Here is a 23,818-nt window from a genome sequence, read left to right on the forward strand (position 1 = left end):
CTTCGCCAAGATTTCGGTGGTCTATGCGTGCCATAGGCTGGTACCAACTTCAACTTGCGCACATCTTTCCTGGGCTCTTTCTTCACACCAAAATGCCTGGATTTGCGAAGAGAAAACGAACCGAAGACGCGCGTGTTGCGGCTGTGTCGGCGTCAAAAAAAGCGCGACCGTCGAGCGCACCGGCGAAAAAAGTTGTGGCGAAGCCCGCACCACCACCAGAACCCGAGTCGAGCGATGACGACGAAGAGGAGGGAGAGGGGGATGGTTCAGACAATGCTGAAGATCAGAATGTAGCGAATGCATCTGGGTCTGAGCAAGAGGCGGAAGCTGCTACAGTTGGCGCAGACGAGGCAAAGAAGACATTTGCCGACCTGGGCGTGCGCGAAGAACTTTGCGACGCTTGCGAAAACCTCAAGTTCACGAACCCGACACCCATCCAGGCTCAGGCTATACCTCTGGCTCTCGAGGGTCGCGATGTCATCGGACTTGCTGAAACTGGATCTGGAAAAACGGCTGCGTTCGTCCTACCAATTCTTCAAGCACTGCTGGAGAAACAGCAATCGCTCTTTGGGCTGATCCTGGCACCGACACGAGAATTGGCATATCAAATTGCACAGCAGGTTGACGCTCTCGGCAGCATCATCAATGTCAAGTGTGCGACGCTGGTGGGAGGAATGGACATGGTACCCCAAGCAATTGCTCTGTCTAAGAAACCACACATTATTGTTGCTACACCTGGTAAGTTGAGTCTGCCTAACCCTGAGGAGCAAAAACTGACGGTATAAAGGACGTCTACTCGATCACCTGGAGAATACCAAGGGTTTCTCTCTAAAACATCTCAAGTACATGGTTCTCGACGAAGCCGATCGGTTGCTCGACCTTGATTTCGGACCGGTCCTCGATAAGATCTTGAAGGTACTACCTAGAGAAGGACGGCACACATACTTGTACTCGGCGACCATGAGCAGCAAAGTTGAGAGCTTGCAAAGAGCTGCCCTGCAGAACCCCGTCCGAGTGAGCATCAGCAGTTCGTCCCACCAAGTCGTTTCAACACTCCTTCAACGATACATTTTCCTTCCGCACAAGTACAAGGACCTGTACCTCATCCATCTCCTGAACGACAACATTGGCCACCCAACCATCATCTTCAGCCGCACAGTCAACGAGACACAGCGCATAGCCATCCTCCTCCGCACTCTCGGCTTCGGTGCTATCCCTCTTCACGGCCAACTCTCACAGTCCGCTCGTCTGGGTGCACTCAACAAGTTCAAGACTCAAAGCCGCGATATCCTCGTAGCTACTGACGTAGCAGCCCGTGGTCTGGACATTCCCGCCGTCGATCTCGTCGTCAACTTTGACCTACCCAGCGATTCACAGACATATGTTCACCGCGTTGGCCGAACAGCACGTGCTGGAAAGTCTGGCAAGGCTGTTTCATTTGTCACACAGTACGATCTTGAAATCTGGCTGCGTATCGAGAATGCGCTTGGTAAGCAGATCCCAGAAGAAGTCATCAACAAGGACGAGGCGATGGTGTACATGGAGCGAGTCAATGAGGCACAGAGGATAGCAGTCAGAGAGATGAAAGACCTCCACGAGCAGAGGGGCAAGGGTGGCCGTGGAGGCAGAGGCGGCGGAAGGGGTCGTGGTGGAGGAGCAAGAAGAGGACGCGACCAAATGGACACTGAGGAAGGTTAATTTCTCAAAAGTCTACATGCGACTTTCCTACTTTTCAAGTTCAATTCCCTTAGCGTATACCCTATGAGCTGCTTGATCCGGTCAAAAAACCATTCATGGAGAAGATGGCGCCCAGTTTAGGACCGCGCAAAAGTCTGTTGTTCCATTATATAGATTTTGGTGCGTGTAATGATTACGATGCCCCCTGAGCAAATCCAAACATGATCCCGAGTAATCATTCCCTCAACTAAAGGCGCGACCACAAAATATGTAAATACACTTGTAGGTAAGAGGAGGAAATCGATGATCGCGGCGGGGGAAGTACTTAGCGCCAACAATAGCGCATTATTCTTTCCCTGCAAGGGAACCACAATTATCGATAATAGCTGTTAAAAAAAGCCCAGACGGGCGGCATCGGCAACTGTTACAATTGCCTATTTAGTGTTACTAACAAACGACCTCTTCCAATCTTTTTATATCTCACATCCCTCTTTCCCATCAATTCCAGTATCAAACCCTCTCAAACCTCTTGTAGTTATTATTTATCCCTTCCCTAGAAGGAACTTTACTCAATCCCATCTACCCATCCACCCCTACTCCGTGCAAGATATACCATAGAAGAAAACATGGAAACTCCAGACGTCACGCTCCCCAACCACACCCCCATCGCCACCGCGCCCCGCGACATCGACGCCATCAAAGCGCAAGAAAAAGACTGCACGCTCCCCTTCTGGAACGGAGACGTAGCGTTCAAACTCGGCATCAATCTACGCACGAGATTGCTGACGGAAGAGAGACCAGCCGTCGTACACATCTCGACGATTAGTACGCCGCCGCATGTGTTGTTTCACGCTGTACGTTCTTCTCTTCCCCCCCACTAATCCGCATTTCCTTTCCACTCCCCCTCCCCCCCTCTCTGTTTTCCCGTAGGAGAAAAAAAAAGTATCCCTATAGAAATTATACAGAAAGAAAGAAAGAACTCGAGGGAAAAAAATCATGTACAGAGGAATCCAAGAGAGAAGGAGTTGGTATTGATGATACAAACTAGGTAACCCACCCAGGCACCTCCTCCGACAACGACATCTGGGTCTCGCGCAAGCGCGCCGCCGTCATCCGGTTCGCCGCGAGCACATGGCGGTTGCAGAACCAGTACGGTGGGGACGAAGAAGCGTTTAAGGCGAAACTAGGGTTGGGGGAGACGGCGGGCCAGTATGCGATTCACGGGGGTGGAGTACCGGTTTTTATCAAGGGGTGCGATGGCATGGTTGCGGTGGTGGTGGTGAGTGGGCTGAAGCAGTGGGATGATCATCAGGTTGTTATTGAGGAGATGGGCAAGTTGAAGGGGGAGATAGAGAGGGTGGGGGGTGTGGCTTGAAAAGAGGTGATATGATAATGTGGTGTGATTTATCGGCTTGCCGTTGTGATTCTTTTTTTTTGCTTGTCAGAATAAAGTATCGAAAAGGTTAATAGCACAGACAAATCACTTTGAATACCACAAAAAATGATCTCTCAATATCTTGATGATTAAATGCTTGATTCATAGATTGGTAACTATCATTATAACTTCATACACTACTTCCTTTTACCTCTCATCCAATAATCATACAATTGTCAGATTAAACTGGCTGATAAGCCTTCATGCATTAAATTTCCAATACGTTCCACTTAACCAGCCTGGTAAAGACCAAGAGCAACAACATGAGGATTGATCATGCTGAGGTTGAAAGGAGTAAGGTACGGGTCAGAATCGGTAAGAGCAACAAACATGGTGTCGTTGGCAGCAGGGTCACCCTCGTAGACTTCGCCGGCAGGCTGGTAGGTGTATCCAGTGTTGTTGCCGGTAATCTCCAGAGGAGTGTAGGTGAGGTTGAGCTGCGAGACCCAGGCGACGAAAGCGGGGGCACCGGCAACGGTATCGGTGATGTATGACATGTTGGGGCCAACAGGCTTACCGGGGTTCTCCCAGGTCAAGTTGACGAGCTTGCCGGGGAAAGAGAGGGGCTCGGTGCGGTTGCGTGCAATGCCAGGGGAGCATGAGTAGCCAGGGTGCTCAGTGGCGTTGACGTTTACACAGCTCTCATCGGCGGGGATGGTAGAGTCGGAGGGGTCAGAGGGGCGACGGCCAGCAACCTCGTTTGGCTGGGTGTCGTTGGGAGAGAAGCGGTTGGGGTTGGGCTGGTTGTCAATGAACAGAGCCGGGAAGTTCTGCCATGCCAGACGAGTGGTGTTCTGAGGGCAAGAGCTGATGTATGGGGCAAGGTAGGTCCACGCCCATGACTGAGGGATACCAGTCTCAAACCATACGGGCATGGGTGGGAGGCCCATCATCTGACGGAAAGAGATTTGCTGGCGGGCCTCGGTAGCAATGGACAGGGAAAGCATGTTGGCGACCTCGCGAGAGTCTAGGTGGGCAATGAAACCCCAGACACCAGATTCACCCCAGCGAGTCACCTTCATGTTGAAGTCGATGAACTCGCGGACAGTGCGGAATGGGTAGTCGTATGTGCATTGAGGAGGAGCAGTCTCGCCAAGCATGTTGGAAAGGAGAGTGGCATGGCCAGTTTCCTGGACAGCCATAAAGGCAATGTAGGCGCGGTCCTCAGCAGTGAGGCCAGCATCGAGGAAATCTTGCTCAGAGAAGACGGCGAGACCGTTGTTGAACAGATCGAGCTCAATCCACTCCTGGTACAGACCAAGAGCAATGGACTCGTAGTCAAAGTCGCTGTTCACCATGTAGCGAGGCAGAGTGCCATTGGTGCCGAGACCACCAGCTGGCATGTAGGGAATGGGCATCGGGTCCTGAGGCTTGCCATTGGTGTTATAGTAAGTAGCCGTTGGGTTTGGTGGAAGAGGAGGAATGACAGTGCCAAGGGTGGTAGGTGCCTTCTCAGCTCCGGTAGTAGTAGGGGTACCAGAGTAAGGGCCGTGACTGGTGGCACCAGTTACGTCTGAGCTCCTTCGGGGAGGAGCCGAGCCAGCAGTGGTCGGGATGGCCTAATGAATGATCAGCTAGGCTCACAATTGGCTTTGAGCATTCTACTCACAGGAACCTGGACATCAGGACCAAAGCTCGTGGCGGGAGTCTCAGCTGGGTCAAAGGTGACGGAGAAGCTGGCATCCGCACCAGTGTAGCCTGGCACATCTGGCCTGGGAGCGGCGGCAGCACATGCCGCAAGCACAGAGGTGGCGAAGAGGCTCTTGGTCAACATATTGAAAAGAGTTGTCGGTTCGTAATGTTGGGAGGCCTGAACATAGGGCGCATCTGTAGTTCAATATATACACCTAGCACAGATGCTGTGCACCAGTGACCGCATCACTTGTACGCAATTTGCAAGCAGTGTGTCAACGACAACCAGGTATGTTGTCTGAAGAGGGCTAGTACTTCATGATTTCATGACTGAGCGGATGCGGCAGTGAAAGCCGCATTCATAGAAAAGTCAGCTACGACATGGGTTTCTTGGGAATGCGATCGGGCAAATCAAGTATGCTATTGGCGAAGATCGTATGCTCCATGCTTTTCGAGCCTGCAAAAAACTTGTCGATGCAGTGTGAACGCGTGCGTGCAGGGGGCAGATCGCAGGTGGATCGCAGTATTTGCCGCGTGCTAAGAACGTGACGACGTGATGACATGGTGGAGCAGTCGAAGTTTTGAGCCGCTAGTGTTCCCGCCCCGCAAATAGGTCAACCGTTCCGATCTTGTTCGGGAGTAGCACAACGCTCAAGCCTACATCGGGTCTACAATTACTGCTGAGAAATCAGGCACGTCTTAGCCAGCCTACTCCGCGGAGTCTTGTCCTCGCGTATACTCCTTCCTCGAGCATCTTGTCGAAACGTTTATCCACATGGCCGTCATCAGCCGGTCGCCTAATAGCCAATATGCAAGGCACAGATGCAGACAAATCTCCGCTTGGCTGCTAGATGCAGGCATGCGGGCGGGCATGCCAGTGTCAACCCGGCCCAAGATGCTGGAGGTAGCGTGAGAATCGAAAAATGATCGCCTAGGCTGAGAGGAAAACAACAGACGCACGAAAGGCGTACGAACGAGATGAATTGAAACTACCTGGTGGTGCCATTGGTGGTTGCTGTCGTCCTGGCTCAGCACAAGTGCGATGACGTTTGACTTGCGCAACGTGTGCCCCATATTTGGCAGATGCGGAGATGATGATTATTGGAGACGAGTCTGCAAAACAATGCAAGGCGACATCGCAACGACAACGTGTGCGAGCAGGGGCGCTCTACTTGCCAATTTTTTCATTCGTTACATCTGAATTATTTTGCGCGTGCCATTGGGCCCCAGTTTTCGCGTGGAGCAAGCTGGTAGCGGACGTACTTTCCCCGGTCATGATCCCTGCCCAGCTTTTCGTCAAAGTTGACCTCGAACTTGGTCTCGAGGTAAGCTGGCAGCTGCTTTACTCCGTTTGTCTCTGAGCCACCATCGGCCATTTCGGCATCCTCTTGCGCTGTTGGTGCCGAGTCGACAGGCGCTGACTCTTGGGGGGTGCTTCTGGTATAGCCGGTCCCACTGGCCTTTTCCATTATGGCATGTCCCGGGCTTCCCTTCTTGATTGGATTTTTGAGCGGCGCCCGTTGCCGCACCCATTCAAGCATAACGTGCCAAATGTCTTTCCACGACGCGTCTGTCTTGATCGATCCCGGCTTGCAATGGCTCATCGTCACCCTGAACCCTGCATGTCGTAGTGCTCCCCGTAGTGCTGCCAACGGCGGAGCGGAACAATGAACTACCTTGGCAACTGCGCTGGGTATGAAGAAGAAGGGGTGATGGTCTATCTGTGCAGGATCTGCCTTGGGAATGAGGGGATCCAGAACCTCCGTCTTTTGTGCGCCATTCGACTTTTCCAGCTTTGCTCCAAACGTGATCTCCTCTAGCGCGGTGTGCAGCATGCCCTCTATGCGATCCATTGTCGGGTACGTCTGCCGGTCAGCCTCATTGAGCTGTGCTAGTACTCTTTCGATGAAGCCAACGTTATGCAGCGGGCCACCGTACATTGGCCCCGAGAGGTGGGTCTTATGTCCGCAATGTTCGCAATGCTGATCCGCGGAAGGTCCCTGAGCAAAGCCATGCTTATACATCGGGTCGCCGTTTTTGTTCTTGGTAACCTTGTTTCGTGCAAGGAACTGCGTAGACCATGCGCCACAGCCGCTTTCACAGTGGTATACGAGCATCGTCTTGCCAGCGAGTAGCTTCACATCGTTGGGCGCTTTTCGCACTCGCACAAAAACTCGAATGTAATAGTCGATGGAGAGGGACAGTAAAGGCTCAATGGCCATGCCATAGCGAGCAGCTGAGGATGCTATGGCATGTAAGATCAAGCGCAGTCCGCCCTCGTGACATGGCTCGCCCTTGAAAGGCAGACCGCCATATTGCGAGTAAGTCTTTTCCAAGTATCCATGTGATGCAAATATGGCCGAATCGGTACAGGTGACACAGAGCAGTCCATCGTCGTTGACGGCTTGAATAGCGGCATCGATAAAAGGAGCGGCAGTGCCGTATGGATCGAGGTCGATGACATCATAGCCCTTTCGGTCGCAGAAGCTGTACATGTAGGCTATAGCGTTGCCTGTATTAGCCGTAATGGTGTCCTCTAGCTTATTATGCTTGACGTTGAGCTTGATCGATTCTACCGCCTTGGGAGACATGTCGTTGGCAGTGATAGCGGTTGCGAAGGGAATCTCTTTAGCGTATCGGAGAGCACGCAGGCCAGTAGCAGATAGTGCGTCCAGGATACTAAAGGGCGGTTTCCAGGATGTTTTTTCTCCGCTCTCCACTTCTTCCTCGCTCCCATCTGGAGCGGTTTTCTGCTTCTTGGAAGGACCCGCAGTATTCTCAAGTTCAAGTTCCGCAAGCTTTCTCTTTCTGGTCGCTTCATCCTCGGCGCCGGATGTTTCGGGCGCTTCGTCGACTGGTTCCGCCGCATCTCCTGCTGCCCGACTGGCTTGCGCGCGCTGTCTCTTGCGCTCGTTCTTCTTCCTGAACTGTTCGTGCTTGTTCAATTTCCGTCGTATAGAGTCCTCGCCAAACGTCTTGATGGCCAAGACGCTTAGATCGCGATTGAATTGCTGAATAGGGTTGTAAAAGACCTGCTGTTTCTGGGTCTCTTCCTTGGACAGTTTAGGGTCGGTCGAAGTAGGCACGCCATGCGGGACGAGAATATGCGCCAGGCCCTCCTTGATGGTAGTATATTCCTTTCCTTCGTGGGATATATGCTGACCGGCTTGGGGAGCTGCGTCAATGGTTTGCGCCGCTGCGTCGGCCATGGGAACGTCGTTGGAAGCCATGGTGGAGGTTGTGTGGAATGCGCGAAGAAGAAAGCTACCAGTAGCCCATGCTTTGTAGGTAATTGCTGGGCGCGCTCGCAATCCACATATACGGCGGATCCAGGGTGTGACGGAGGCCAGATTTGAGATCGTAGTCCAGGCAAACGCAGGATATGACTGTACGGTGTATATGCAATGTCCTTGGCCGGGCTATCGTCGCGTAGAGCTCCAAATTTTTGGCTCCGGAGTTAAGCTTCACTAGCGTCTCCGTGCCTGACCCTTCCCCGCGCCATGCTTGCACCGCACCCCGTCTAAAGATACATGCGAGGAATGGCACGTGAAGGTGACTTTCATCTACGGACATTCACCAATATGATATAACCTCGTGATATTTGAAATTATGGTGGCAGATGCAGATGCTTGGCGCGTGTCGGAATCCTTCGCAGGCTAATAAACCAATGGTTGCCTGATAATGGGCGCTGAGACTCATGTGGCGTTTCATCGGTCGCCTGCCATCCTCTAGATATTATTAGGACCGATGATCGCCTTTCCTGTTCCACTATCTCTGCTCTCCCACTACTACTCTCCCATCGTGCTGTGCACCCCTACACATCAAAATGGGCAAGCCTGTCCCTCCTCCGCCCAGCTATCGCGACGACCCTGAAGCCGTGTCGCTCCGCACCACACCAGACGACTACGCCTACACTGACCTACCAGAACCCTCTGGTCTGCCTCCCTCCTACAGCGAGAGCGAATCCAGCAACCATGTTCCCGCCTCAGCAATTCCCATCCGCCATGTGGCACCACCCTCGACGCGAACAAACCACGACCGCCCCAGCTTCAAGTGCGGCAAGCCCTGCGTAGTCGAGACGGTCGATGTTACGGAACCCGCCTACGACACCGACCCAGCCCAGCTCGAAGAAGCAATCCGCGCCTACGCCAACTCGGCCCCCGTCCCCCTCGTCTACATAAGGGGCACGCACAAAGAAACAGTTCGCAAAAACGACAACAAGAGAGAAACCCACCACGTAACAGACTTCCGCATCGTGATCAACCTCCAACACTACCTCCACCCCAACTTCAACCCATCAGACACCTCCCCAATGTCCCTCGTCACCGTCTCCAACGGCGAAAAAACCCACCGCGGCACCATCCTCGCGCACCGCGCGCCCGGTGTAAAAAGCGACGTTGAAATCGGCACCACACGCGCACCTTCACTAACAGAATGGTGCCACCGCTACTGCGCCTCCCCCCGCATGCTCCGCATCTTCCGTCTGCGCCGCCAAATCACGGGCTTCGAGGAAACACAGCTCAGAAACCGGATCGTCGGGCTCCTCCGCTCGACCAACTACAGGGGAAACATTAGCGTCACGTTTCCCGTCGAAGAAGCCAACATCGACATCTACACCTCGAACCGCATCAATACGCTCCGCTTGAAAACGTGGGTGTGCTGGCTTTTCTACCTGTCTTTTCTCTGGATTTTCTCCTGGCCCATGTTGTTCTTTGCGACGAGGCGGTACGCAGTTGTGCGCGCTGAGTGGCCGTTTTCAACGACGGATGAGCGGGGTGAGAAGAGGTATACGACGGTGAGTGAGGAGCAGTGGTTTGAGACGTGGAAGGTGGCGATTCGGCGGTTGGCGCTGGAGCGGTTTGAGGGCGAGGCGACCGAGGACATGATGAGGCGGGTTATGGCGAGGGATGAGGATCCGCAGATGCCTATGGGGGATGCGGGTGTGGATGGGGCGCTGAGTCTATTGAGTGAGGGGGTGAGGGTTGTGAGGGCGATGCAGGGGGGTCACGGGGTCGACTTGAGTTTTGGGAGGGGGAGGAGTGTGCAGGGTGGTGGGTGGGGATACGACTGTTGAAAGCATCTACGCCGTTTTTCTACCTTGCCAGATTTCATTCAAGTATTCGAATTATCTTTCGACTGTTGCTTAGTCGATCTCAATCATCTTTCTTCACACCCACCCCCAAACCTCCTCAACCACCCATTCAAACTCTCCAAACCGCACCTTCCCTCCAACTGCTAGAACCGCATCCCGGAAACACACCGCACAAGGCAAAAACGCCTCGCCAATCCTCACAGTTCTCTGCCACTTCGCAATCTCATCCACCCCCTCATTCTCCGCCGCCCACTCCCAGCGCTCCACCGTCGTCTTATCCCCTTGCATCAGTATACCCTGTACATGCTGTCCCACACGTACAATCACGCCTCGAACCCCCGCAGCATCATCGTGGCACCGCAGTACAACACAAAGTTTCTTTTCTTCCTTACCAGTTGTAGGTAAAGATGTCGATTTTATCTCTTCGTCCCGCCACATCTCCTCATGCGTCTTTACCGCCTCAAGTGCTGGATGATATGCATGTCCCACTTCAAGCGTCAGCTCTTCAGACAGGGGATACATATCTCCCTCATCAACTGGGATATTCGGGTCACCGACGCTGTAGCGTGAATCGAGCCAGTGCTTCCATGTAGAATGTGTTACGTTTTCCCACTCTTCGTCTTCTTGTGGCTTTTGGGTCCCGCTGTGGGATGCGCTGGATGGCTGTATAGGCACTGATGTCGAGGTACCGGCGAATGCCCATTCGAGGCGTTGCTGGGAGCCTTGGTCGATGCTGTTTGGGGAGGATGTGGTGGATGTGGTGAAGGCTTTGTAGATGCGGATGTCGACAAAGGTGCGGAGGGGACTGGTTAGAACGAGGGTGTTTGTAGGCTCGAACTGGTGAGAGGGAAGGTTCAGTGGGTTTTTCTCGGGGAGGTGGATGGAGTAGGGGACCTCGGTGCCGGGTGGGAGGGGGTATGGGAGAAAGTAGATGTATTCGCGCTTGCTGATGTTTGAAGCTGCACCGGAGACGCCCTGACGTGTCGGTGCATTTGCATTTGGTAGGGTCGTTACTGAGGTGTTGTCACTTCCGATTGAGGAAGCTATGCTGGTAACAGATTCGGGAGGCGTGTAGACGATATCGCTAGGCCCTGTACTTGCTTGGTCGCTCATGGCACTAATTAAGACTGTATTCGCCGAGGTTTCGCCACTTTTGGGGGCGTTGGCATGAGAAGGTCCAGTCTGGCTGTTATCTCCGGTCGCCATTTTAGGCTAGAGTATGAGTCTTGAAGTGAAAGAGATGTTCGAAAGCGGTAATTAGCCTGACGAGTGCTTAGTTAGTGGTACTTGGCACGAAATGGGAGTATCAAGGATTACATATAAACCAATAGAGATGTTACAATAGATAAGCTTAGGAAATGGTGTACGTGAGTGGTTAAAGGGAAAAAGTTTAGGTTGCATCAATGTGAGTCGACGTGTATGCGAGGGTACTTCGAAGTCCAATACTCACCAACTTCACCAAATGGACCCTATGAAATTGCTTTGCAAAGTCTCAGCCTTCTGTGCAAGCTGTTGTGGTATATCTGAGTTTGACAATGGTGTCGAGTAGCGATTGCGGAGAAGCCGAGGTGGGGATGTCGTGGAGCAACGGTCCCCACTACGTCACGGCAACAGCCGTGGGTCTTGAAAGACCAATATGCAAATCATCACTGCAAGAAAATCTTTGGAAACGGCGTATCAGCAATTCGAAACGAGATTCTCGTAACTCATAAACAGACTGCTATTTTTTCTATCCGTAAATGCAAAAGTGGTACAATCTAATGCGAAACGCTCCTAGGGGTATCAACTAATTCGACACAAAAGCGACAAACAACCTTGAGCTCTCCTATACAACTCCATAGTTCAAATCATGACTACACTTCGTACTCAAGTTCATCTTCTGAAACTCCATCTCCTCTTCCTAACCATTGTCTCAGTCTGGGCCCTTGCCAATGATGGCATGGGTGGTCCCTGACCATCGAAGGTAGGAGCCCGATCTCTCCTCTGAAAAGTTCTAGCTCTGTTCCACGCGCGTTCTCTGATGCTTTCTCCTCCATCAGCAAGCTCTCTTTCGCGCTGCCTCCTCTGTTGCTCTTCGGCAGTCTGTTGCTTCCAGCCTCCTTCGGTCCTATCCTCCTGCTTCTCTGGCCAGAGTATTTGGTGGATAAAGACAGCCCGGACGTTCATGAAAATAACGAAGAACCACATGGCTATGAGACCAACAGTCATGACGCAGCCAATGTATGCAATGGGTTTGTTGCTGTTGAGGCATCGGGAGATGGCAAAAGTGGATGTTGTCAGTGCAGTGTTGGGGAAGATGAATGAGTACCATGTCATTGCGAAGTCCATCTTTCCTCGTCTGGCACATGACCAATGCGCGCCAACACTTATCAGGAAGAACCAGAGTGCAAGGCCCCAGAGCCAGAGTCCGAGAAAGTTTGCGCAGATCATGCCGACCTTGCCTGCGAGTTCGCCGTTTCCTTCTCCCATGAAGTCACTCGCGACGACTCTCGGAAGTTCTTGACCCATTGTGACAACTCCTGCTATGGTGAAACCCGAGGGACCAACGCTGATAAACATACCGGGGCGAAGCGACTCCTTAGGGAGCTTCTGCGTCATGAGGCGGTAGATGAAGGCAGCATAGATCATGAGCGAAACAAGGAATCCAATTCCTTGGATAACGTAACCAGTCAGGATGATCGTGAGGGCTGTGGTTGGATTCTCGACCTTGGGGGCTAGGTTGCCGGCATGGGGTCCGATAATGAGTAGTGGATAGGCGGGAAAAATCCAGATAGGCGTCATTTGAGAGATTGTAAATGTTGTTGTGGACCACCTATGTTTGTTAGCATTTACATTAGCGAAGTAACTATGGCAAAGACCCACATGAGCAAGTAGATGCCTACGGAAAAGCAGACAGCAAGGCCGCAGTCCATCCAGAACAAAACAATCATGATTTTCTCCAACCAATTGCCCAAGCCTGAATGGTGTACACCGTACTGACTGACGTTGATCAGGATGATGCCGAAGCTGACTACGGCGGCAGGGATAAACAGGCTCTCAGTGGGATGCAAAAATGAGGCCTTGAAGGTGCGGGGATAAAAGTAGAAACGGAAAGAGATCATGATGCAGTTGAATAGGAAAAAGACAATGTTGAGGATGAAGAAGATGCAGCCAATGGCGTAGAGGCCTCGAAAGCGGAACGGAACACTGTACAGGACGTTGGCAATGCCTCCAGTAGCCATTGTAAGACAGAACCAGGTCCAGGTAAAATGCCGTATTCGTTCCTTGAAGCTTAGCTGCTTCCTCTTCTCGGGTACATCACTCTTGAGGGTACCTCGGGCGCTGCGTCTGGTACTGACATTGCTGATAATGGGAGCCAAAGGCCTGGGCTCCTCAGTCTTGTCGGATGCATTTGTGTCAGTCTTTGAATCGTCGTGGCATGCATCCTCGACTTCTTCCTTCTGTATCTGCTCGCGCGCACCGTTTCCAAGCTTCTCACCCTGGTGGCTCAGTGGCAATGACGAGTTTAGGTTGGGGTCATCAAAGGGATTGTATTCCGTCGAGTCTGGAAATGGGGTTGCGACGTTGGGGTGACTGCGCCATTGCAGCCGTTCCTCTGCACTCGACACCGATTCGGTCGATGCACGTGATGCTGGTCTCTGGATGCTGGCAATGGATGGGAAGCTATCGGCGGGCGGTGGGCGGCTGATTGCGAGATGCTGGGCGTTTCGGTTCATTCTGCCAAGTGCCAGGTCGCAGGGGACATGCAGGGCGTGAGAATAGGTGGGATAAGTATGGTGGTGTTGGTGATGTCACTCTTTGTTCCCAGACTGTTTTTCTCCACAATGATCCACTCGTCTCCAGTTGCTGCACCGAAGGAGAAGCAGCGGAATCTATGGTTTAGAGCTAAAACCCAGAGTCAGGAGAGACGGGCCCTCTATGTACCTGCCCTGTCCCCTCCGAATTGCGCCGCTACCTGAATTTTGACAAGGTCTCCATACCGTCGATCTGCCGCAATTCCAGCCTGGACGAACCAAACTCCCGCAATTCCGCCATGGCGGCCACACCATCTCGGCTATCTACCCGGCATCCTTGCTGGCACTGAAGCCATTGTCCGCTCCAGCCTCATCTGCAGCGGTCGTGTCCCTTCTAGACAAGGCTATAGGAGAGATTTTTGGCATGCGACTTGAGGGTGCGCCTCTTCCGGTGAGAGGCTTGGTGGCGACGTCAACTCGGGATGGCAACTGCGCCGCGGTCGGACCAGGATAACAGCACTGTGAGCCCAACAAACGAACCTTCAAGCCCAACCAACCCCAATTCTAAGGCATCTTCACTCGCCTTATCTCTAACAATGCCAGCATGCATCGAAAACACATAAACTTTCTGAAACCCTAGTAAGCATACTGTCATCCATCTAAATAGGATGAGTTGCAAGCACGCGACACAGACGATCGAACCTTCCAGCTTGACTTTTCCATTACGGCCTCTCATCTTGATGCTGATTGACACATGTACACATGTCCAAGACTGTTTCTGATAAAAATTTCTCTCAACCATCTGTATTTAATCCATTTCATAGACAACCTCCAAGTATGCCATTGGCCACATGCCGGACCCTTGTTCGACATAATCACATAGTAATCACTTTAGATCACAATATCGGCCTAGGGATCGAGCAAGGTTCAAACTTTAAATTTTTGCGCCACCCTCACAAACGCCTCGAGTACTCGGTATAGTTTCCCAGTCATGATGCTGGTGAAAGCAAACATCATGCAGCTCGTGGATCCGAAAATCATAAGTATACACCAAAGTTTGCCTGGTTGGGGTGCACTGCAAATTTCAGCTTCAAAAAGTCGAATAATGCAGCACTATGACATGCAAGGAATTAATCGACAATACCACTGTCCCAAGGCCGGGCTCTTTTCGGAAAAGCAAATGTGACAAACGATAGAAAAAGCAGCCATCGGCACCCCGGTAGCTGCATGGCCATTGTTTGCTGCATGCAGAACGGCTATCGACTTTATTACAGCAGCTGAGACATCCGGTAGTCTCCACTACGGAAAGATTTGCAATCCTTACTCCAGACTCAACATTATACCACTCCTAGTGCTTATTAACTAGCTACAACTGGAAAGTAACACTTCTTTATGAAATTAGATCAACCAGGCCGCCTCAGTCGCACCAACGCAATGCAAGATTGTACCTTTGGTGTGGAGATACACCTTCTCAAGGGCACCGCAACCATGGGACATCGCATTCACAGCACATATATAACTAGTGGCTCTCCATCACCTAGTGGCAATTACACCAGTCTATTTCGATACGACGATGTTGGATTTGAAACACACACACACACACACACACAAGATTATTGGCTCTACGTGCTCCTTACATGGTAGTGATGACCCCACAGACACATACTTTGAAATAGTCTATCCTCTCTGCTGGAATCAAACGATCCAAGCAAATAAACAGCGGGACAAATAGCAGGATTAACGAAAGGATGGTCAACGTCGTTGATCTAGATCTAGTTGTCAGCGAACTGCTTTAGTACTTCTATGCTAGTACCAGTAGCTATATCAATACTAAAGTCGCTACTTTTTTTGACTAGTTTAAAGAGAATACTATCAGTGTCTAGCCTCCTCTGAACCCCCATGACGGCCTTTGGGGCTTATTGGCCCAAAGCAGGCCTTCTTAGTTGCATCTTACTCAGGGATGTAGATATAAGCCCTGTGAACGCTAACTTAGCTCAGTAGCTATTCGTCTATAGTGAATACAAACTAGTTAACTATATTTGCTATTGTCGCCCTCTCCTAGTGCCTATGACAACCCTGTTGTGTGATACGTACCTTGATCCTAGCTATGTTCCTATTTCTCGCTTTACGTACTCGCGCAATCTATATATACTTTGAAGTTATGCAGGTTTATCGCTTATGGATTTCGAATTATGTTAGGGCGTTTCATGGTAACAATAACATTTTACTATACCTAAAAAAACAGAGCAATCCAGAGGCTTACATATTTGATAGGCTAGTCAATTAGTGTCGAGACAGGGCGCTTAAGCGCGAAGAAAACCACTAAATTCCAAAAATCAAGTTCTCGCTTTGCTGTGGTTACAAGTTACGCACTACTCACTTTCCCTCAATCTTAAGAGTTAATACGTTGATGCTCCGATGCTCCGACGCGCCGATGCGCCGCCCCCTATAGTACGACGATCGAAAATGGGCCTTGGTAACCAATGAGACATTCTTTTGCCTTATATCCAATATAAGGCTCATACGAGGACTGTCTGCCATATGTAGCTTTAAATCCTCCTCCTGCCCGGCTGCTTAGCCATCGCAAACACCTTTCAAACAGCCACTGTGGCACAGAGAAGATTCCAAACGCATAACTTGGATTCTAATTCTTCACCATGGGGAATCCACAACATTCTTACCACTTCTCTGCCTTTTTGCAGGCCAAAAACCTATTAGTAATTCTTGGTTTCATGCTTGGAGCAGTAAGGGAACCTATCACCATTGCACCTTGATAACTTGTTAACTAGAACGCAGGCTATCCTGCAATTTATCCTTACCCGCTTCTATAATTTGTATTTCCATCCTTTACGCAAATGTAGGTCAAGTTTACTCGTCCGAACGACGTCGTCTACTAAGCCACCTCACCAGTCCCCGGCCCAAGACTCGCAGCAGCCACTGGACTAGTTTTCTCCTACAAGGTTCTACGTGGCGAAGAGGCTGCATGGGAAGCAGAAATGCACAGGAAATACGGTGAAGTTGTGCGGCTTGGGCCTAATCGATTGAGTTACGTGACACCTGAAGCTTGGAAAGATATCGCTGGCCCTGGAGCGGGCAAGCGCCTCGAGAACACGAAAGACCCAACGACATTCGGACCAGACTTCGCCGGTACATTGTCTTTAGGTTCTCAGCCCAATACAATGGTTCACAGGACGCACCGAAGGGTCTTTGCACCGGCGTTTAGCGACAAGGCTTTGAAGCTACAGGAGCCATTGATCCAAGGTTACCTCAACTCACTCGTAAGGATCATCAAGAACAACGCAACAGCTACCCCAGCTGTTGGATTCGACATCGCTAAATTAATCAACTGTATGACCTTTGATGTTATGGCGGATCTAGCTTTCGGAGAGCCTCTTGGTCTCCTTGATCAATCAGAGTTATCGCCCTGGGTCCAGGCAGTCCTTGAAAACGTCAGAAGGATATCAGTCGCACGTCTGGCACGCGAGTACAAGAGTTTGAAACTTTTGGTTAAGATGTTTATGACTAAAGAAGTCATGGAGGGCGCACGCCTCCACTACAACCACTCCTATGAACGGGTAGAGAAGCGGCTGAATCGAGGCATCGACATCGGGAAACCTGACATATGGAAGCTTGCCATGGAGAAGACCGATCAAGTATCAGACATGTCAAAGAAACAGATGACGGCCCACGCACAGGCTTTCATGATGGCTGGAACGGAAACTACTGCCACATTACTAAGTGGCCTGACATTCCTCTTGCTAAAGCAGCCACACTACATGCAGAGACTACAAGACGAGGTGCGTGCGCTAGGCAAAGAGGACTTGAACCTTGAAAACCTAGCCCGTTTGCCTTTCCTCAACGCATGCATCCAAGAAGGTCTTAGGATCTACCCGCCTGCCCCGATTGCCTTCTTCCGCATTACACCCAAGGGAGGCAACATGATTTGTGGACAATGGATACCAGGAGGCGTAAGTACATTTTATGATAATAATGCGAGTTGCATAACAGCTAACTGACCTACTATCACTCCAGACCAGCGTTGCTGTCCCTCACTACGCTGCCTACCACCACCCTTCCAACTTCAAAGACCCGGATTCCTTTGTTCCAGAGCGTTGGCTCCCCGGAACCGGATACGAAAGTGATCGCAAAAATGCATACAATCCATTTTCAGTTGGGCCGCGTAACTGCATTGGTCAGAAGTAAGTTCCTTCCAGTTTATCTGAAAAGATTTTCAAAAAAGAAAAGAGAGAAACAGACAGCTAACAGCTCTGGGTTGTGGTAGCCTGGCTAATCATGAGATGCGCGTCATTCTTGCATCTCTTACCTGGCACTTTGATTTCGAGCTGTGTCCGGAAAGTGCGAATTGGCTCGATCAGAAAGTGCACTTCTTGTGGGCTAAGGATCCCCTCCTCGTGAAGGCGAGGTATATCAGATAGATGGATGAGTGTATGGGGTAGAATTTTACAAGTATGCTTGAATTGTAGTTCTGTTTTTGTTTCATGATTTGATGATGTGGGTACGCATGTAAGCGTGCTTTGATCCCATCTGACGCTGAAATCTAGTCTTATCGGCTTGCTTGCTCGATTTTAATTTAATTTATTTGGTACTACTCGGTTTCAGCCTCGTTATACGCAGCTATAAGGTGGTAAATGGGCAGAGATAGAGTAGGGTTGGGTTTACGAATGACCCTATCCCTACCTTACCCCTACCCACGGCCGTGCGATCACTACTACACCCATGCCATACCTCGTGGCAGAGGGTACCGATTTGCTAGTGTAAGAAAGTATACAATTCAGCTTGTTACGGCGTGTGTCTAGCGACGCCGTGAGGTACATTTCATCTTCTTTCAATTTTACTTTTGAATTACCTGCCTTCTCTAAGTTTCTTTCACTATGTACAGCGACGTCATAGTTTAACCTACAGCGTTTGCTCGACAGTCACATGACAATACTAACCACCGTTTGCTTCTACAGCTTCCCCAGTCCAAACAAAGAACCACTAAAATTTTCCAGCGCAAACTGCGACTGCACTCCTTCCTTTGAACTCACTCGCGAGTGTTATCAGAGTGCTGGTTTTGACCACAAAGATCGAAAAACCTTCCATTCCACACGACAACCAAGATGGAGTAAGTAAGACCCACGAACATACATACATTCAGTCTCTAACAAACATAGACCACGCGACCCAATCATCACGCTGAACGTCAAAAATTCAGCTGGTGGCACTGAAAGTTTTCACGTTCACCAAGGTGTCCTTTGCAAAAGCTCAAAGTTCTTTCAAAATGCCATGAAGCAGGAGTGGACTCGCTTGAAAGACAAACCCAGTGTCATCGACCTTCCTGACGAATGCACGGAAACGGTGAAAATATACATTGAATGGCTATACTTGGATAAAAATCCTATCAAGCGTCATAAAAAAGGCAAAGAAATGCAAGCAGGTGACTCGGAAAAGATCTATGTCTTGCTTGCGAAAGCATACGTGTTTGGAGAAAAGATTATTGATCCGAAGTACAAGAACGAGATGTTGATAAACATAGGTGAGGCCTTGGCATTTTCGATCTATTTTCGAGTCAGAAAGTATCAGCATTATCTACAAAGGCACCCCTTCAAATTCTCCGCTTCGGCGTTTGCTTGCCACAGAGTTTGGATTGCGGCTAGGCGATAAACCCCCGCTGAGCGACAACCTGAATTTTCTGGATACATTTCCTAAGCAAGCACTAGTAGATATATTGAAGGCCACAGTCAGAGAGCGCAAGTCAAAACCCTGGGAACTTTTTTCTATTATGCCTTACCTTGGGGATGAGAAATCGTAAGATGTTTTCGCCTAGAAACCAAGATGCTATAGCTGACGCGGGAACGGAATTTGGTAACATGTAATGAGCGAAGTCTCGGACAAAACAAGCATGCAACTTGCTATCATGTATTCTAGATTACGCAGGTCTAGTGGCAGGCCTCACTCTACAAGTCTGACCTGCAGATTTTCACGGATCAGACTTGATAGAATAATTATGAATTTTATTCTGCAAGATGCGCTCTGGCTTTTAACCGTGATCACGACTATCCCGCTTAGACTATGAATTTCCACTGACGACCTAGGCACAATTCTTAACCACAAGAAAAGAGGGAAAAGAGCCAGACTACAATATAGCCCAAAAACCTGGACACTCGCTCTCGGACAAGTCTACGCCACTATGCTTTACCCAGTCAGATACATATGTAGAGAAGTGAGACGACTCCCCTCTCCTCCACCTCGGATTTCCAAGCCCGGCAAAAGACATACACCGCTACTCTGAAGTCCTTCACCATCACCATCTAAAATATCACGCTACCACCTCCGCGATCAATCTTCACCCTGGACACATTGTAGAAGAAGACAAGCCATCTTCCGTCACTACTGCAAAGACATCACCACACACACGCAACGCAACCCAATCAATCACAACAAAATCCTTCATTGATGTAAAAACAACAGGGTATCCCACAGCACAAACCAAAATCTTCTCAAACCCCCACACCCACACCCTGCTCACTCCGAATCACTATCAACCACGAACCCGGCCCTCGTATTCCTCTTCGCAGGCCGTCTAGTCGGCACAGCAACATGATCATCATCGTCATCATCCGAATCCGCATTCTTCATGGTAACATCTTCACTCTTCTCAACTATTGACTCTTTCCGCGGCGTAACATCACTATCACTAGCCGTCATTGCCCCGGGATTTTGGGAGGAGAGGGGTGTCTCATCCTGCTCCTCCTCATCATCATCTAAAACGTTTCCAGCGGCTTCGGATGCTGCTCTACTACTGGCACGATTCTCATCTTCCTCACCATCATCGCTATCATCAAACAGCGCCTTCCGTTTCGGCGGACTCTTACGCCTCTTACTCTTCTCCGTCGGATCATCTGCTTTCCGCTTTTTCGAAGCAACAGACTCGACGGTACCAAGAACGAGTGATTTCTTGAAGACCTGCATGTTTTCCTGGCGGATAGCTTCTTCGCGGGCGAAGAAGGCGGCGTCTTTTTCTATGTCCCATTCCTCGTCGTCCGAGTCGTGGACGAACGTTGTGCTGAGTGCTTTTGCTTGCTTTTCGATTTCTTTCTTGCGGCGGGCTTCGGCGCGGCGGTCTTTTTCTTCGTCGTCGAGTTCGACGGGAGTACGTTGGCGGCGGCGCCGCTTGAGTTTCTTGCGGAGGGCGTCGCCTTCACGTGTTGTGGGACCGCCTTGAGTGTATTCGCCGTGGTCTTCGGGGTCGTCGTCTATACCATTGTCGGAATCGTCGTCGAAGTCGACACGGCGAGTTGAGCGGCGAGTTGCAGCGGTCGCGCTGCGGAGCAGATCTTCTGGTGTTTTGCCGTCCTCGTATGTAGGGGGATCGAATTCAAACTTGCGGATGAGATCGATAGATCCTTGTAGTTGTGCTGATGTGAGGTTTGATGGTACGACCCATACAGCGTCTGGATCGTGATGTTCGCCTAGTCGCTCAAAGCCAACCAATTTCATGAGTAAACGTAGCTTGTTGTCTTTGAACATAGCAACACGACGTTCTCCAGTGTCGTGTTTAATCACTGCACACATTAGTCAGTCAATATGGAAAAACAATCTTCTAGAATCTTGCTTACCAATGGATGGAGGCTTTGCCGTCTCAGCCTCTGTATCTTCAGCTGGTGTATCGCCCTCAGGGCGCTCCATCTCTGCGGTCAATAACTTCTGTGCTTCTGCAGCCTCCTCCCACGCTTTCCGCTCTTCAGCCGCCGATGTCAGAACGTCTCGGACCCACCTGAGGGCGTCTGATTTGGACTGGTTGACAAGCACGCCAACAGCTACACCAATTTGCTCCGGCGGCTCTAGGCCAGGTTTGACCTCCAGCTCTGCCGGCGCTCGTGGTGCTTTGGTCGGCACCTCACGCTCATACCCGTGTTCGAGGAAGAAGAGAGTTGCTGGAATTTTGCTGAACAACATCTCGACTACAAGCTCTGGCCTCTCCTGCACCTTCTTCACTACTTGCCTGAAGAAGTGCTTGACAAACTCGTCCCATTCCTTGTAAACTGGCGACTCGGGATCGAGGCCTCCAGGACCCTTCATCATCTTGTTAAATAGATGAAGAATGTCAACTCTGCATAGCAAAACTCCGAGCTCCATCTTGAACGCCACACGGTGGAAGAAGCGATGTGCACGCTTCAACTGCTCAGTATCCATATCATTAAAGTACCTAGTGAAAGCCACAAAGGTATTGATACTGCTTTGGTTCACAAATTTTGCCGAAAAGCGGTGGAAGTCAAACTTGCGCTCCGAAACAGTCTTCTGGGCTTGTTGAATGTCTTCGGTTTCGGAAACATGGCCCTCCTCTTCTGCTTCTTCGCCCTGTTTTTCTGCTTTCTTCTTTTTAATCTTTCGTGTCCTTCGTTTTGATCGAATTTGCATATCCACGTTCTGCTTGGAATAGCGCTCCAACATCCGCAAAAAGACATGAGATAGCTCAGTGACGGCGTCTAGGTAGCCGAACCCTTGATCCTTGTATGATCTCAAGATGGCGACTATCCGGTCATGTGTTGCTTCTTCATAAAAGATGCGGTTCTGGATGTTTTCAGCAATCTCCTGGTCATCTTCTAATGTCGACTCGGACATTTCGTGAACGGTGAGCAGGATCTGTGTGAAGCACTTGAGTCCAGCATTCAGATCTCGCCATGCCTTCTCGTCTTGGCTCCTCTGCATAAAGCGGTTGAGTAAGATAAAGGTCTCCTGGTTCATGACCTCAGCGACCAGACCGTAGCTTTCATCCTCGGCAGACAAAACTTCTAGACTCTTGGGATCAGCGGCTCTCTCCTTCATTGTCCGCCGGCGAGCACATTCTGCTCGTAGAAACCATGAAACAAGGTAAAAGAACTGCCTGGAGTGCCGTGTCTCGACTCGCTCGGTTTCACGCTCAATGGCCTTGCGAAGGTGTAGGAACAGGGGGTTGAATGACGAGTCCAGGAACTCTTCAACAAAGGCTTTGATGTGTTTCCGTGCTGAAGAGGTCAGGGGTACTGGCAGATCAAACTCCTCCCTCTCCTCAGCGCTATCTTGCTTTCGTCCGGGTCGCTTGGGCTTGTTCCACTTTTTGGTTTCATCCATCTTTTGCATACTGGCCTGCGCCTCGCCCAGCACGTCCTGTCCGGAGATTGTGGTGACTTTCTCATCGTCTCGTTTTATCCAGATCATTGTGCCGAATCGATTGTGCCTAGTTGGTGCGTTGCGTGCATAGCCTGCAAGCATGGCCTTTTCCTTCTGGATCAGGCTCTTAAGTTCGTCGTTGTTCTTTGAATTCAGCTTCTTATCCTCCATGAACAACTTCTCAGCGTCGATTCCCTTGAGAAGAAAGAAAAGAATCTCGAGGATTATGACGTCCTGACTGACAAAGTCCTCTCCGATGCTTGACGCAATACTCAGTATGGCCTGGAATATATCCTGCTCATGGAAAGTGTCAATGGTGGCAGAACGAGACACCTCGGCTTCGTCAATGTCCATGGGTGCACTGTTCGGCGGTGAAAGCATGGCGATATTGCGTATAAAGTACAAGGCGATGCGAATGATGCCTTCGTCTCGGGGTGTTCGTTCTCGGAGGGGCACTGCCATGGACGGAAGAGCGATTTTGACGGCAGTCTGGAGAGTCCTGTCTCGGTCAAATTGTAGAATTGCGCGCTTGTAGCCCATTTGGGCAAGCTGGATGTAGGGACCATGGCGATGGTGGTTGACGGTCGCTTCGGTGGGGTCGATTTCAAAGGGCCATGTTAAAGGGACAAGGAGTTCGACTGGGACAGTCAGCAGAGAGTCGAAGAACCAGACATGGCTGCATACGTGTAGCCACTGCGATCTTGTGTTTCCATCCACTTTCTACAACTGTCGGCGATATCTTTGCCAGGATTTCTAGCAAATCTCCCTTTACGAGGTTTGCCTCTGCCATGCACCGCGCAACGTCACGCCGGTTGTGGGCTCCATCCGCAAACTTGAGCCATTTTCGAAGGTCCTTGAGACATAGCAGGGCATCATGCCCGAGCGAGTATGTACCATCGTCGCCGATACCGCCAAGCTGGACGACTATTTAGCGGCGAATGGTATCAGTGAGTAAGAAAGAAGACGTACGGCAGAAATCAGACTGTACACATGGGCGCGCACTTCGGGGTTGACGGGGTCCGACACCCACTCGTCGAGGGTAGCCTGGGCCATTATCGTCGTGGTTGTGTCGAGGTGCCGTATGGCCGTATATTC

At 50.6% G+C, this 23,818-nt stretch overlaps 10 protein-coding genes across 10 annotated transcripts; 5 read left to right on the forward strand and 5 right to left on the reverse strand.

Moving 5' to 3' along the window:
* The first annotated feature begins 62 nt into the window (after positions 1-62).
* On the forward strand, positions 63-1,990 carry COCSADRAFT_192893 (uncharacterized protein). The gene is made up of 2 exons (XM_007705243.1): positions 63-738; positions 788-1,990. Exons 1-2 carry the CDS (start codon positions 93-95, stop codon positions 1,696-1,698), a joined length of 1,557 nt encoding a protein of 518 aa, XP_007703433.1. The 5' UTR covers positions 63-92; the 3' UTR covers positions 1,699-1,990.
* Positions 1,991-2,086: 96 nt separating this feature from the next.
* COCSADRAFT_39814 (uncharacterized protein) lies at positions 2,087-3,173 on the forward strand. The gene is made up of 2 exons (XM_007704924.1): positions 2,087-2,531; positions 2,726-3,173. Exons 1-2 carry the CDS (start codon positions 2,304-2,306, stop codon positions 3,050-3,052), a joined length of 555 nt encoding a protein of 184 aa, XP_007703114.1. The 5' UTR covers positions 2,087-2,303; the 3' UTR covers positions 3,053-3,173.
* Positions 3,174-3,211: 38 nt separating this feature from the next.
* On the reverse strand, positions 3,212-4,901 carry COCSADRAFT_39816 (uncharacterized protein). Its single transcript, XM_007704925.1, has 2 exons — positions 4,722-4,901; positions 3,212-4,671 (listed from the first exon to the last, which is right to left on the reverse strand). The coding sequence occupies exons 1-2, from the start codon at positions 4,884-4,886 to the stop codon at positions 3,343-3,345; spliced, it is 1,494 nt and encodes a 497-aa protein (XP_007703115.1). The 5' UTR covers positions 4,887-4,901; the 3' UTR covers positions 3,212-3,342.
* Positions 4,902-5,626: 725 nt separating this feature from the next.
* On the reverse strand, positions 5,627-8,148 carry COCSADRAFT_239417 (uncharacterized protein). The gene has a single exon (XM_007705244.1). It carries the CDS (start codon positions 7,972-7,974, stop codon positions 5,947-5,949), a length of 2,028 nt encoding a protein of 675 aa, XP_007703434.1. The 5' UTR covers positions 7,975-8,148; the 3' UTR covers positions 5,627-5,946.
* A 296-nt stretch (positions 8,149-8,444) lies between these two features.
* On the forward strand, positions 8,445-9,865 carry COCSADRAFT_239428 (uncharacterized protein). Its single transcript, XM_007705245.1, has one exon. It carries the CDS (start codon positions 8,571-8,573, stop codon positions 9,816-9,818), a length of 1,248 nt encoding a protein of 415 aa, XP_007703435.1. The 5' UTR covers positions 8,445-8,570; the 3' UTR covers positions 9,819-9,865.
* COCSADRAFT_239435 (uncharacterized protein) lies at positions 9,838-11,385 on the reverse strand. Its single transcript, XM_007705246.1, has 3 exons — positions 11,154-11,385; positions 9,939-11,098; positions 9,838-9,880 (listed from the first exon to the last, which is right to left on the reverse strand). The coding sequence occupies exons 2-3, from the start codon at positions 11,040-11,042 to the stop codon at positions 9,857-9,859; spliced, it is 1,128 nt and encodes a 375-aa protein (XP_007703436.1). The 5' UTR covers positions 11,043-11,098; positions 11,154-11,385; the 3' UTR covers positions 9,838-9,856.
* A 149-nt stretch (positions 11,386-11,534) lies between these two features.
* On the reverse strand, positions 11,535-13,703 carry COCSADRAFT_149652 (uncharacterized protein). Its single transcript, XM_007705247.1, has 2 exons — positions 12,699-13,703; positions 11,535-12,648 (listed from the first exon to the last, which is right to left on the reverse strand). The coding sequence occupies exons 1-2, from the start codon at positions 13,550-13,552 to the stop codon at positions 11,709-11,711; spliced, it is 1,794 nt and encodes a 597-aa protein (XP_007703437.1). The 5' UTR covers positions 13,553-13,703; the 3' UTR covers positions 11,535-11,708.
* Positions 13,704-16,169: 2,466 nt separating this feature from the next.
* On the forward strand, positions 16,170-18,006 carry COCSADRAFT_202450 (uncharacterized protein; the record flags this gene model as incomplete). Its single annotated transcript, XM_007705248.1, has 5 exons — positions 16,170-16,314; positions 16,367-16,427; positions 16,481-17,538; positions 17,603-17,769; positions 17,853-18,006. The coding sequence occupies exons 1-5, from the start codon at positions 16,228-16,230 to the stop codon at positions 18,004-18,006; spliced, it is 1,527 nt and encodes a 508-aa protein (XP_007703438.1). The 5' UTR covers positions 16,170-16,227.
* A 684-nt stretch (positions 18,007-18,690) lies between these two features.
* On the forward strand, positions 18,691-19,382 carry COCSADRAFT_174440 (uncharacterized protein; the record flags this gene model as incomplete). The annotated part of the gene is made up of 3 exons (XM_007705249.1): positions 18,691-18,695; positions 18,745-19,106; positions 19,144-19,382. The coding sequence occupies 3 exons, from the start codon at positions 18,691-18,693 to the stop codon at positions 19,380-19,382; spliced, it is 606 nt and encodes a 201-aa protein (XP_007703439.1).
* Positions 19,383-20,017: 635 nt separating this feature from the next.
* On the reverse strand, positions 20,018-23,776 carry COCSADRAFT_149656 (uncharacterized protein; the record flags this gene model as incomplete). The annotated part of the gene is made up of 4 exons (XM_007705250.1): positions 20,018-21,135; positions 21,190-23,361; positions 23,408-23,639; positions 23,693-23,776. The coding sequence occupies 4 exons, from the start codon at positions 23,774-23,776 to the stop codon at positions 20,096-20,098; spliced, it is 3,528 nt and encodes a 1,175-aa protein (XP_007703440.1). The 3' UTR covers positions 20,018-20,095.
* Between the last annotated feature and the right edge of the window lie 42 nt (positions 23,777-23,818).

Source organism: Bipolaris sorokiniana (genome assembly GCF_000338995.1).
Source record: "Bipolaris sorokiniana ND90Pr unplaced genomic scaffold COCSAscaffold_13, whole genome shotgun sequence".
NCBI classification, from domain to species: domain Eukaryota; kingdom Fungi; phylum Ascomycota; class Dothideomycetes; order Pleosporales; family Pleosporaceae; genus Bipolaris; species Bipolaris sorokiniana.

Coding starts and splice junctions, on each gene's coding strand:
- COCSADRAFT_39816 (XM_007704925.1), bottom strand. CDS start 4,886: ATGTTGACCAAGAGCCTCTTCGCCACCTCTGTGCTTGCGGCATGTGCT. Junction 4,672..4,721: donor GTCCTGATGTCCAGGTTCCT/GTGAGTAGAATG, acceptor ATCATTCATTAG/GCCATCCCGACCACTGCTGG.
- COCSADRAFT_39814 (XM_007704924.1), top strand. CDS start 2,304: ATGGAAACTCCAGACGTCACGCTCCCCAACCACACCCCCATCGCCACC. Junction 2,532..2,725: donor CGCATGTGTTGTTTCACGCT/GTACGTTCTTCT, acceptor GATACAAACTAG/GTAACCCACCCAGGCACCTC.
- COCSADRAFT_149652 (XM_007705247.1), bottom strand. CDS start 13,552: ATGAACCGAAACGCCCAGCATCTCGCAATCAGCCGCCCACCGCCCGCC. Junction 12,649..12,698: donor GTAGGCATCTACTTGCTCAT/GTGGGTCTTTGC, acceptor TAACAAACATAG/GTGGTCCACAACAACATTTA.
- COCSADRAFT_239435 (XM_007705246.1), bottom strand. CDS start 11,042: ATGGCGACCGGAGATAACAGCCAGACTGGACCTTCTCATGCCAACGCC. Junction 9,881..9,938: donor TTGGAGAGTTTGAATGGGTG/GTTGAGGAGGTT, acceptor ACTAAGCAACAG/TCGAAAGATAATTCGAATAC.
- COCSADRAFT_239428 (XM_007705245.1), top strand. CDS start 8,571: ATGGGCAAGCCTGTCCCTCCTCCGCCCAGCTATCGCGACGACCCTGAA.
- COCSADRAFT_192893 (XM_007705243.1), top strand. CDS start 93: ATGCCTGGATTTGCGAAGAGAAAACGAACCGAAGACGCGCGTGTTGCG. Junction 739..787: donor CATTATTGTTGCTACACCTG/GTAAGTTGAGTC, acceptor GACGGTATAAAG/GACGTCTACTCGATCACCTG.
- COCSADRAFT_239417 (XM_007705244.1), bottom strand. CDS start 7,974: ATGGCTTCCAACGACGTTCCCATGGCCGACGCAGCGGCGCAAACCATT.